At 35.0% G+C, this 13,823-nt stretch overlaps 1 protein-coding gene across 6 annotated transcripts in view; it reads left to right on the top strand.

Moving 5' to 3' along the window:
• The first annotated feature begins 4,219 nt into the window (after positions 1-4,219).
• Positions 4,220-13,823, top strand: part of LOC132302999 (DEAD-box ATP-dependent RNA helicase 22) — a 42,705-nt gene continuing 33,101 nt past the window's right edge. For 2 of the 6 annotated variants that reach the window (XM_059800009.1, XM_059800010.1), the window contains exons 1-8: positions 4,220-4,798; positions 5,390-5,662; positions 5,838-5,960; positions 6,053-6,498; positions 7,715-8,036; positions 8,671-8,823; positions 9,152-9,203; positions 9,446-9,524. In XM_059800009.1, coding sequence (XP_059655992.1) covers positions 4,448-4,798; positions 5,390-5,662; positions 5,838-5,960; positions 6,053-6,498; positions 7,715-8,036; positions 8,671-8,823; positions 9,152-9,203; positions 9,446-9,501 — 1,776 coding nt within the window. In that variant the 5' untranslated portion in view covers positions 4,220-4,447 and the 3' untranslated portion in view covers positions 9,502-9,524. Of the gene's footprint in view, positions 4,799-5,389; positions 5,663-5,837; positions 5,961-6,052; positions 6,499-7,714; positions 8,037-8,670; positions 8,824-9,151; positions 9,204-9,445; positions 9,572-13,823 lie in introns of all 6 variants that reach the window. The other 4 variants (XR_009481035.1, XR_009481036.1, XM_059800008.1 and 1 more) reach the window with 3 other exon arrangements.

Here is a 13,823-nt window from a genome sequence, read left to right as displayed (position 1 = left end):
TTTAAATCCTTCTGGATTTTCATATAAATATCACTATCTAGTGTTCCATATAAATATATTGTAACCACGTCCATGAGATGCATATGCAATTTTTCAGTGACTGCTAAATGTATTATGAATCTAAATGTGGGTGCATCAATCACAGGAGAGTACGTTTCCTCATAATCAATATTAGGTCTCTATGAGAAACCTTGAGCTACCAGTCGGGCTTTGTATCTTACGATTTCATTTTGCTCACTACGTTTTCGTACAAATACCCATTTGTACCCAACAAGATTAACACCCTCAGGCGTTTGAACTACAGGTCCAAATATTTCACGTTTAGCTAATGAATTTAGCTCTGCTTGTATTGCTTCTTTCCATTTTGGCCAACCATTTTTTCGTCGACATTCTTCGACGTTTTGAGGTTTCGGATCCTCATTATCAATATCAAGAGCGATGACACATAAGGATATATTGTCGACAATAATTTCATTTTTATTCCATCTCGTTTCATAATTTAGTAAGATCTCATCATTTTCAGGTACCTTTGCCTCATCAAGGGCCATATCATCATCTGTTGCCTTTGTCTCATCAATATTTATTATTTAGGTACCTGAGACTCATCAAGAGCCTCTGCCTTATCAAAGGCTATTATTTTAAATTGATCAATAATATCTGTTGCTCCTTTTGTGGCCTCTTCAAAAGTGCCAGTTTTTCTTTGTAATTTTCTCTTACGAGGAGTAGTATCTTTTGCACCGACTGGTCTACCACGCTTCAGGCGTATTTAAAATACATTTGTTGCATTACTGACAGAAGGTCCTTTAGGGACATCAATTCGTGCTGAAACATTTGCAGCTGGTATATGTGATTTTATTGCTTTCTTTGTATCAGTAAATGCATCAGGTAATTGATTTGCAACATTTTGCAAGTGAATGATCCTCTGAACTTCTCATTCACATTAATTTATGCGAGGATCAAAACGAGACAATTACATGACATTCCAAGTAATATCATGTTGCTGCTGTGCCTTTTCTTTCCCTAATGGTGGGAAAACAGTCTTATCAAAATGACAGTCAGCAAATCGTGCTTTAAAGACATCACCTGTCAGGGGTTCAGGATATCTAATAATAGAAAGAGAATCAAAACCAACATAAATTCCAGCTATACGTTAAGGACCCATTTTAGTGCGTTGGGGTGGTGCAATTGGAACGTATACAGCACAACCAAAAACTTATATGTAAGATATATTTGGTTGTTGACCAAAAACAAGTTGCAATAGTGAGTACTTATGATAAGCAGTTGGTCGTATACGAACTAATGATGCAGCATGTAATATGGCATGACCCTAGGCAGAAACATGTAATTTTGTTCGTATAAGCAAAGGACAGCCAATTAACTGAAGTTTTTTAATAAAAGATTCAGCCATACCATTTTGAGTATGAATGTGTGCAACAGGATATTCAATATTAATTCCAACTGACATGCAAAAATCATTAAAAGCTTAAGAAGAAAATTCAGCGGCATTATCAAAATGGATTGTCTTAATTGGGTAATCAGGAAAGTGTGCCCATAATTTGATGATTTGAGCAAGAAGTCTAGCAAATGCAACATTACGAGTAGAAACCAGATAAACATGTGACCATCGCGTTAAGACATCAATTAAGACCATAAAATAGCGAAATGGTCCACAAGGTGGATGAATTGGCCCACATATATCCCCGTGAATTCGTTGTAAAAATGGGGGAGATTCAACAATGACTTGTGAAGGAGATGGTGATAATCAACTTACCTTGTGAGCAGGCGGTGCATAGATGATTATTTGGTAAGATGATTTTTTGATCATTTAGTGGGTATCCATATGAATTTTCAATAATTCGACGCATCATTGTACTCCCCTGGTGATCAAGTCGATCATGCCAAAACATAAAAAGTTTTGGGTCACATGATTTTTTATATATCACAGCATTAGACTCAATTTTCTTAATGGTTGTATAATATAACTTAGAAGAGAAAATAGGGAGTTTTTTTTTAATATCAACTTCTTGCATGAGGTAATAGAAGTAATGTAGAGATATTCCACATTTATTTCATTCGCGATCTCAATATGATACCCATTATAACGCAAGTCTTTAAAATTCAACAGATTTCTCCGAGATCTTGTAGAATATAAGGCATCATTGATTTGTAATCTTGTTCCATGTGGTAAAATGATGTTGGCTCGTCCCGAGTCTTCAATCAAGTCAGTGGGACTTGATATTGTACTGACACTAGCGTCTGTCAAAGTTAAGTGAGAAAAATATTTTTGATTTCGAAGGATTGTGTGTGTCATTCCACTATCTGCAAGACATATATCGTAACCATTTATTTTAGAACTAGTTAGATACATTCCTATTCATGCAAATTTCTTTATCAGAAAATAAACTTTTTATAACAAAAGAAACTTTAATATAAACTAGAAAATAAAAACTTTAATACAAGGAAAATAAAAACTTGTTGAAGATAATATAGTAGACAGAAAGTAGGATTAATTGGTGTGGATATTTCCATCACCAATTAGAAAGTCTATCTTTCTATCACGGTCCTAAAAAAAATCTGATACATCCAGATTTGTGATGTCAACTGACTCATCATGATCAATGAAATTCATTTCCTTTTGTTTTTCCTTTTCTTTCATTGAGGCTTGGTAAAGTTCAGCCAGATGCTTAGGTGTACGACAAATGCTTTATCAATGCCCTGTCATGCCACACCGATAACAAGTATTATCATGTGTTTTGGGAGGTTGAGCCACATCCTTCCTTTTTACTTATTGCATTTCATTATAATATTTTTTTTGGGAATATGGTGTGGATCTCTGATTGCGAAAATATGAGGATTGATATTCTTTACAGTAATAAGAATTATTTATACCACGACCATATTCATTATTGTGGTAGTTATTTTTACCACGACCATATTCATTATTATAGCCATTTCTACCACCACGACCACGTCCACGGGATGAGGCAACATATGTTTCAGGGATCGGTATCGATCCAGTTGGACGAGATTGGTGGTTTCTTAACAGAAGCTTGTTATTTTGCTCCGCCACAAGTAAACATGATACCAGCTTTGAATAATTTTCAAATCTAGGTTCTCGATATTGTCGTTGTAAGAGTACATTCGAGACGTGAAATGTAATGAATGTTTATTTCCAACAAAAGTTCATCAGTGATGGTATCAACACACAATTTCAATGTAGAGCTGATTTTAAATAGGGCAGAGTTGTATTCAGCCACAGTTTTAAAATCTTGCAACCGCAATTTCTGCCAATCAGCCCGAGCCTTTGGGAGGATAACTGTTTTTTGATGATTATATATTTCTTTAAATTTTTTTCACAAATACAGTGGATCTCTTTCAGTGAGGTATTCAGTTTTTAGCTCCTTACTAATATGGCGCTGAAGGAAAATCATGGCCTTCGCTTTATCTTGTAATGATGCATCATTTTCTTCTTTAATTGTGTTTCCGATGCCCATGGCATCTAAATGGATCTGAGCATCTAGATCCAAGATAAATAATTTTTGCCAGAAATGTTCAAGGCCACGAATTCTAGCTTTGTTAAGTTCGACATTTTCAGAATAACTAGATGTTACAACAATATAAAAATATAATTTAGCATAATATATAAAATAACATTAAGTGAAACAATAATATAATATGAATTATTAAATAACAAAGGTGGTAAAACCAGTCATAGTGAATAAATTATTAAATAATAAAGGCGGTAAAACCGGTTATAAATCATTAAATAATAAAGGTGGTAAAATTGACCATAATTAATAAATCATTAAATAATAAATGTGGTAGAATTGACTATAGTATGAACACATATATCATTTAAGTAAACAAATTTATTTTTATGAATAATAATTAATAATTAAAATTTTCTTACCCTTTGAAGTCAGAAATACAATTTTTTTCAATAAAACAATTAAATCCAACAATCTATCAAAACTAATATCACAAAAAGACATATAGTTGAGATAGAAAAAGAGAGAAAATTTCTTCTTTAAATTTTAGATGGATAGAGCTTGCTGATAATGAATATATATGTGTGTGTAGAATGGAGAAAGTAAAAGAGAGACTTTTATTTATTTATTTTTTATTGCACAACCATTTCATACGAGCAGCTTTCCTATATAAGATTGCTGCCACCCACACAAAACACATAACAATGAAAAAGAATTAAAAATAACTAGTTATTTTAGTTTATTATAACAAAGGGTGTGTCTGTGTGACAAGTTCTTTCTTGTCATCTATCTCATGTCGTACTTCAATCTCACCATTTCATAAAGATACAAAAGTCTTTTTTAAGCTATGAGAGGTTTTTAGCATAACTAGGTTAAACCCTAAACATAACATACTCAAAATTCACTCCTCCACACAACCTTCTTCATCTTCGTTTCAATTTGGGAACTGAACAGAGACGATGATTTTGCAGCGTCCGGTTTCCATGCTCCACATATGCCGATTATCATCTCCGCCCAAACTCTTCTCACCATTCAAACCTTCTTCACTGTCTTCTTCTTCTTCTTGTATCAGAATAAGCCAATCTTGGCTTATCCAACCAAATCGCAGTCGAATTAGATCATTTGGAGCTGCCACTGCCACTGCCGCCGCCGCCACCACCACCGCCACCTCCGCCACCGCCACCGCAGACAAAAAAGGAGGCGGCACGTTCTTCGCTGAAGATAGCGTTACCTGGACATCACTTGGAATATCATTTCGTCTGTCTCAAGCCCTCTCCAATATGGGTCTCCAAAGACCCTCTTTGATTCAGGTGCATTTACCCACCTTATCTTAACTAACCCCTATTTATGTGTGTTCCAATCGATTTTAAGCTGCTGTGATGGAAATACAAAGAACATGAACATAATTTTAATGAAATTGTTATAACGTATTATTTCATTTATTTTGTTTTGAATTTCGTGTGTAAATGCACTATTGTATAAGTAGAAGACAGCCATTTTCACATATGATGAATCGAAAGTTGAATTTTTTTTGCTGTAACTTGTGAATTTGTAAAAATGATTCTTTGTCGTCTGTATTAGTCATGTAACCCTGTATTATTTAAGGACCCATTGCCACTTCTGGACTTCTTCTTATTACAATTACAATGCAAAGGCAAACAGAACAATGAAGCATATAATTTTCTTTTGATGCCCATTTGCATGCTTGTACTATAATTTTTATGTGTTGTGTTGTCCTTCTTTTTTTTTTTTTTGGTATTTATGTATGAGGTCAATTCGTATTTATTTATTCAAAACATCAAGTGACTAATGTACTGCTCAAATTTTCCAATTGTCGGCAGCATTTTGTAGAGATGATGATTAGTATTTGAGCTATTGAGATGTTTTTGTTTGCAATTCAGGCTGCTTGTATACCTGATATACTTTCAAGAAATGATGTGGTGGTTGCAGCCGAGACCGGTAGTGGTAAGACCCATGGGTACCTAGTTCCCCTGATTGATAAGCTTTGTGAAGCAAATGCTGAGGCTGATCAGGAAACGAATCAGCCCCATCGACTTGGTCTTGTTCTTTGCCCAAATGTCATGTTATGTGAGCAAGTGGTTAGAATGGCAAACTCTCTTTGCGATGATAATGGTGAGCGTCTTCTAAATGTTGGAGCTGTTTGTGGGCGACAGGTACAGATGCTGAAATTGCTTTTCTTCTTGCTTATGATACAAGAATTGGTCATATTTCTGGTGGTGATTGAATTTTTTGTTTGTGTGTTTCTAAAAGCACATAATGCGGTGTTCTATATATGCATGTTTTTATACTTTTAGGATGAATCTCATATATGTTAAATCATTGCTGTAGGGTTGGCCAGCTGATGAACCAGATATTATTGTGTCGACCCCAGCTGCTCTTCTGAATTACCTTTATGCAATTGACCAAGAGAGGCGCCGGCATTTTAATTTTATACGTGGTGTGAAATATGTGGTAATTCTTCTTCCAGCTTCCATTTATATGTGTTATTTAAAAAAAAAATAAAAATGCAGATATATTGCTTAGTTGTTTGTTCAACAATGTAGGTGTTTGATGAAGCAGACATGCTGCTCTGTGGGAGCTTTCAGAATCAAGTTATTCGTCTGATAAACATGTTCCGTTTTGACGAAAAACTGTTGTCCCGGCCAAAAAGTTCGATGGAAGAGAAAGCATCCGACTCAACTACTGATACCCCAATGCATGTTGAAATAGAAGATTATAAAGACTTGCAAACAGATGTCATCCAGGAAGAGGATGAAAAAGCTGATGGTGTTACTGATGTTGAAGTCCAAACAGAAGAAACTGAGGCTGGTTTAAACAAGAGAAAAGATTGGAAAAGGGTGAGAAAGATTTATGAGCGTAGCAAGCAGTACATTTTTGTTGCAGCCACCCTTCCTCTTAATGGAAAGAAAACCGCAGGAGGAGTTTTGAAACAGATGTTTCCAGATGCCAGTTGGGTTAGCGGAAACTATCTCCATCATCACAACCCAAGGTGCCACCTATTTTCAATGGATACGAATAATATATATTTTTATATATATATATATATTTTCTAGTTTCACTTGCTTTTCAAGTGTTATGTAATGCTTCTTTGTTATTGGTTACTTGATCAAATGTCAGGCATTTGGTGATTAGTATGTTAAATACTTGTTAGCTGAAGAATCATACCCACCCTTTTTGAGTTTAGTTAAATCATTAAAAGAAGAGGTTCACTTAATAAAACATTTAGAAGAATTTATATTTTATGACTTTTTTTTTTTTTTTTTTTTTTTTTTTTTTTTTTTTTTTTTGTTTTTGAAAGTTATATTTATGACTTTCCAATGTGAAAGAACTTGTGGTAATTATGTTTTATGACTTTTCAAATGTGAAAGAACTTGTGGTAATTATGTTTTATGACTTTTCAAATGTGAAAGAACTTGTGGTCTACTCATTTGTCACATTAAAAGTTTGATGCTCAATGACAGTGGCCATATTTCTTATGTACCCAATATAGACTAGTGCTAGCACTTGTTTTTATCCTTTGATTCATGCATCATGATTACAGTTGAGAGTTCTGGGAGTAGCTAGTTTCTGATATGATAGACATACCATTTTTTGTTGGGCATGTCATCCTGTGTAATTCTTATGTAAATTTCCTCTACCATTTTTCAATATTATTGTCTATATAAAGTATACAACTTGCAGATAATTCCAGTATTTGTGGGTTTATTTTTCGAATCTTCAAAATTGGCTAATAGTTATGCCATTAGAGAGTTCCGTAGAATTTGTATAGCAGTAGGTGGGAGAAGGAAACATTTGAAGGAGCACAAACAAAAATTTCCGCACTACATTGATATTTCATAATAGCGACTGATTTCCATTTTTTGACAAGGAATATGCCCCTCTCAACCGAATTAAGAATAATATAAGGAACTTGCTCATGATAATGCGGGTGTTTGAAATTTCTTTTTTTGATGCATAAATGCTGTTACTGTCGGTCTCAAAGTTAACACTTAATTATTTACTTACCTTCAGTGGCAGGATATTCCTGGTTAATTTCAACTTTGTGATATAAAATACAAATACTGTAACCATTTGGATGGTCATGCTCACTAATTTTCATAATAGAAATATTTTATATGTTCATTCGTTTGAATTTCATTATTTTTTATGTTGCAATAAAACCATTCATGCCTGTTGGTGATCTGGTCTCTCCTTTCTTGCTTCAGATTGGAGCAGAAGTGGGTTGAAGTTACAGTTGATACACAGGTTGATGCTCTTATAAATGCTGTGAACCAAGGCTCTCAGGCTTTGGATTCGGGGGATGGATTAAAGCGAACCATGGTGTTTGCAAACACTGTTGAGGCTGTTGAAGCTGTGGCTAAGATCTTGCTGGGAGCTGGGATTGAATGTTTCCGTTACCACAGTGATAGTTCTCTTCAAGAACGTACAAAGAACTTGGTGGAGTTTCGACAAAAAGGTGGTGTTCTTGTGTGCACTGATGCTGCCGCACGGGGTCTCGACATTCCAAATGTTTTTCATGTTATCCAGGTACTTCTTTTCTTTCAAAAGTTAGTTATGTCCATTCCTCATGTGCTGGTTATTTCTTTATTTGCTATGAAAACCATTGGAAAGTCAGATTCTAATCATGTTGATGCATAGAAAGTAAAAATACGAATACATGTAGTTTTGTTTAAGTGCTATTATAGCAGCAAATTAGAGAAGATTTTTTAAACAAAACTTTGGCTTGAAAATAGATATGAGAATGCAAGCTTGCATCTCCAGCTCTGCTTTGCAGCTGTTATTCTGTTCTATTATGTCACTTTTATATCAGCCTCCATCACACTTATAAAATTTTCTCTTAAATTATTTTTTATTATACCACATAAAGGTTGAGATTTGTAGACTGTAGAATAACTAATACAGGTATTCATGTAGAAAACTCAACTTAACATATCCATATCCATATCCAACTAGTTCGGGTGGGCAACTTGATTCCTAGTTTAAAAGTTTCACACTGTGCTTAGTCGCCCTGAATTAGAATCCTTTTTTAATTTTGTTTGCTACAAGTAAAATGTTTCCTGAAGATCTATTTCCTCCTTTCTGCTCTTGTTATGAAAATATCTGACCACACGATTCAGGTGCGTAGAAACTCTAACCTTGGGAACATTGTGATTCATTTCAGGCAGAATTTGCTACATCTGCTGTAGATTTCTTGCATAGGGTTGGTCGGACAGCTAGAGCAGGTCAACATGGACTTGTTACAAGCCTGTACACTGAATCCAACAGGGCTCTTGTTGGTGCAGTTCATCAAGCAGGGATATTGGATGAGCCCGTGGTAATTTTTTAGAAGTTATATTTTCAGCACAACTTTTTGTTCTTGTACCTAATTTGACATCTGCTACTTCTTTAACCTGCGTGAACAGAAACTTTTCTTTGTTTCTTCTTTTTGGGTAATAATTTTAGAATAGTGCCTCCTTTGGCCGTTATTCCTTTGAAGTGTGGAATTTGTGTTTGATACAATTTTCAATGCTAATGCATCATAATTTATATTTGAATTTAATGGATTAATGATACACACGTAAATTCACTTGTGTCCTTGAATTTTGGTTTCAATGACAAATTATATGTGCACCTAAATCTCAGATCTTTTCTTATGGCTACAGGAGAAGGTATTTAGCAGGAAAAGGGGTTTCCGTAATAAGCTAAAGAAGAGAGGTGAAGTTCAGACTTCCTTGTTCTTTTCATCATTTATGCGTAAAAGGCGTGTGCATACACACTAACACTTGACAATTTTTTGGAATAAATAAGAATTGGAGCTATCTTTTAGGCTCAACTAACTGATAATGTGACAAACTTAGCACGAAGTAACATAATATGTATTTTTCTTTTCATTAATAAATAAGCTGGGTTACTAAATTTTAGCTTATTTCTTATTTATTGTTCACATGTTCTAGCAGGTATCAGCAAAGTTGGTGGTGACACATTATCTGTTGGAGAGAGAATGATGGCATAAACGAGGATGGTTTGAGGGACTTGGTACGTAACCTGGAAAACAAACAAAACCCTCATATGTATATTGAAAGGTAACTAACTCATAATTATTGGTCTCATACTCATCAATTTAAAGGTAATTGGATATTATTAATTGATGTTTTATCATTTTACCCATGTTAACACTGCATGCGATATGATCTGTTATCTCTTTGTATTTGGCTAGCCATTGCAGCATAACATTATCCCCAGTCCATAAAATCTCTCTTTATATTTATATATATATGTATGTATGTGTGTATATATATAATAATAATAATAATAATAATAATAATAATGCTTGCAGTTTGTTCTTCTATTGCTGATGCTTTTGGACAGCATAGCACCTTTGTACTATCATATTTAGAGATTCTCTTTTTTAGAACTTGAAATACTATCTATGGTAGGAAGGGACACAAAATATAAGTCAGTAGGGTCACAAAATTTAAGTCAGTGAAAAGATACATGTTGTCGTTTTAGTTTTTCTCAAGTTGGACTCAGTAAACAAGAAACAAGTCTGATGAATTTGATGAAGTGCATTTGCACGTGGTTCATTCCGAAAGCTCAGCACTCCCTTGTTCGCTAAAGAGCTGTTGAGTATTTTCTCAAGTTAATAGAATTAATACAGTCTATTAAAATAAAACTAAGGAATCTTTATATATATGTATGGTTATAATGTGGATGTGAATGTGAAAGCCTACTAGCAAGCAGATGATGAAGGAAACAGACATTACTAAAATGTAACAGTTGTCTCTTTACTTTCCAAAATTCTGTTAATGAAGGGAAGCTCAGCACTCCCTTGTTCGCAATTATATACATGAAAGCATAAAACTTCTTGTTGTATGATTTCGAGGCTTTATGCTATTGAAGAGCTTTGGCCCTTATTATTAATGCTTCTGCCTACACGAGATGTTAGGATTTGGGAGGGTAAGTCCGAAGATAAAATATCTATCACTTTTCCACTTTTGTAATTGGGACGCGTTCCCCTTTTGAACGCCTTTTTAATGTTATTTTTACTTATCAAAAAAAAAAAAAAAAAAGTCCGAAGATAAAACTAAACCTTTGATGTTAGTTTAATAGAGCTGTGAATAAGCTATTGAAGAGCTTTGGCCCTTATTATTATATCTTCTGCCTACGTGAGATGTTAGGATTTGGGATGGTAAGTCCGAAGATAAAACTAAACCTTTGATATTAGTTTAACTGAACTGTGATTCTAACTTGAATTTCCTATCTCAAACTTGTCAATTTGAACTATTGCACTAAGTACTGAATGCTTGAATGTAGGAAAAAGTTAATGGACGAAAAAAGGTTCACAAAAATTTGTGAAGAATTTTTATATCCTGAGCTATAAGTCCTCTCTAGTACACATACTCTTTCTCTCTTGTAGTATTTTGTGGTACACCTTTTCACCACATTTTCTTTGAAATTTCACTAGTATTGGTGAAATTTGAAGTATAAAAATGATGTGGTTTCGATAAGACACCGTGGAATACCATTATATGGGAGGATTTTGATATATGACAACTTTAGGTCGGTTTGTTTGTTTCTCAGACAACTTGTACTAAATCCCCATTATTCTTTCAGAAGTACTTTCTACCGAACAGTATTCTTTCCTTCCCACTTACCTTACTCTTTGGTCTACGTTGATATGGCCTTTTCAGATATAATTTTGTTGAGGACGACAAAAATAGACTGCGATAACAGCCTTGTCCGAGTACAACACTATTGTTGTGTACCAAAATGTTGAGCCATGGAAACATCAGAATTACTTGGAGTGAGAAATTTTCCAGAGCTGTTTTTAGTAAATTAAGCTTCATTTACCAGAAGATACAAGTATTCTGATATCCCAATGAAATTAAGTAATTTTCCAAAGTTGTTGGGAGTTTCTAATTAATTTTGAAGTCTTCTAATTGGTATTGATGGGTAGAATGTTGCACAATGGTGCAAGAAACAGTTATGTATATACATTTTTCTGAAATTAAAGTTGTCAGCCTTCTTAAAAGTGCACTACTTTGTATTTCCTTTTCCTTTGTTTTGGGCCACAGCATTCTCTAAAATTAAATTTGAATGTATATATGAAGAACTAATGTTTTCACACAAAACTTAGGCACAAGATTAGGGAAGAGTGGTGGAAAGAGCCACAATTGTCAGAATAGTGCTTTTTAATATAGCCGTGTGTGGGGTTTAGGTGGAGGAGATCTTGAAAAAAATTATCATATAGTCCCAAATCAGAAGTCACCAAATAATCCAATCAAAACTTATGTTTAGGTTTTCTTTATAATATCTGCATCCTATAGTTTCTCCTTGAAGCTCCTATTATTTGTCATAAAAATAGCATTGGAAAGAGAAGGGTTCCTTGCAATCTTTTATTTACCTTATGAGGAAAAAAAATTAGGGAAAAAAAAAAAAACCAAGATAGAGAGAGAAGGGAGGAAAAAATTCAATGAACATAGAAGATTGCCAACAAACTGGGCTTTCACAAATGAACACTACAATGGAACTCGAGAATTCCCTACAAAACAACCTACCACAAAAACAAACAGAATAATCCCCACCCCACCCCTCCCCTGCAAATAATTTTTTAGTATTTGTTTTGAAAGAGAGAGAGAAAGAGAGAGAAGTAGAATATTAAAGAATAAAAAAAAAATGTAGAGAGAAATCCCCAGGAACAGATAAAGTAAAGAAAATCCGCATAAAGGAAAAATTCTTAAATGCATAAAAATTTGTGCATTTCTACAACTAACTGCGATCATTTAGGTACCTTCCCCCACTTTTCGTATTAGAACCCTTCAAATGCTCCACAAATTCACTAATGCACTTGGCTGAGCTCCCTTCTTCACTAACGGCCTCCTTAGCCAACAGGCAACATGCGAACGTTGAGGACTCTGCTTCCTTCACTAACTGATTCCTTAACCAACAGGCAACATGTGAGTGCTGAGGAGAACTCTGCATGAGATCTACTTGGCAAGTGTAGAGAATTGGATTCTGGAGTCTTCCATAGTTGAGTAGAGAATTGGAGAGTGGTGGAGGATTCTAAAATGTTGTACTAGTGTGTAGAGTAGAGAGTGGTCTAGAGAAGGATAAAGATGTGTTGGCTTGTAAATATCTAGAAGAGTGTTCTAAAGAATTAATGTTAGCAGTTGATTCAAACACATCATATCCCTCTCCATTGAGGAGGAGAATTCTATATAAATTCTATCTAAAGGGTAGGAGCCTCATTTGTAGTGTAACGACCCAAATCCTGTGGATCCGAGTCACTAATGGGCGGTGATACCAATTCGGGTCCTTACCCAAATCCGAGGACCTACCAGGGGTAAAACGGTCCTTTCATGACTAGGGAAGAAGGTAATTTGGCATTTCACAAGCTAAATGAGTTCGAATCAAGTCATCATAATCATTTAAGGACTTTCCATAAGTTCTAATGGCTAAAGAGAGGATTTCCCATATTTGGGTAGTCTCGGTGTAGGAGTTTTCATGATCCTACTTCCAAAAAAGGGCATCACTCTTCGAGTTCTTGGAATTTGAGAGTGAGATTGATATAATTGGAAAGCTGACTTCAAGAAGCAGTTTGGACACAAATTTGACCCCATTCGGATTTAAATTGAAGAAGTTATGGCCGAGCGAAGTTGGGAACCAAAACTGGGACCTGCCTAGAAAGTGCAACCGGTTCCGCCCCACGGAACCGGTTCCACTTGGGCAGTAGCCCATTTCTGGAACCCAAAAATGTTGTGCAACCGGTTCCAAGGGGTGGAACCAGTTCCACTTGGCTAGAATGCACTAAAATGGCCCCAAATAGTCTATTTTGAGTGCCAAAGACCATGGGCACCACTTTGGTCCCATGGGAGGTCCTTAAAATGTCCTCCAACCTATTTTAAACATGGTATATAAGATGACCAAGGCACCCATTACATCATATAAATGAATATACCAAAATGATTCAATTACATGTGTCATGAATATAGGCTCTTTACAGCCTGTAACTAATTAGGAAAGTTGACTATTCTGCTACATGTAATCTGCTAGCTTGATTATAGGATTTTGATGAGCTTAATTTCTGGTAATTAGCTAAATTAATGTACTGAGTGTATGTCTTGGGTTCCTATATAAACCTAAACCCACATGTACTCACATCTAAGTCATATACAAGAAAACTTCTCTTCTATTTTCTTGCTCTTATTTACAACATGGTATCAGAGCAAAAATGCTGTTGAGACCCAACTCCCATCTTCCTCTTCTTCACCCAGTCTCTACCATTTCTCCCTATTGTTCTCACATCAAAAGTTTGGTGCCTTCTAAGAATTCTAG

This window comes from Cornus florida, unplaced genomic scaffold, assembly GCF_030987335.1.
Source record: "Cornus florida cultivar Cherokee Brave unplaced genomic scaffold, ASM3098733v1 CherokeeBrave_3.0.0_Hap2_Chr04, whole genome shotgun sequence".
NCBI classification, from domain to species: domain Eukaryota; kingdom Viridiplantae; phylum Streptophyta; class Magnoliopsida; order Cornales; family Cornaceae; genus Cornus; species Cornus florida.
This window is presented reverse-complemented; position numbering and strand designations above follow the sequence as displayed.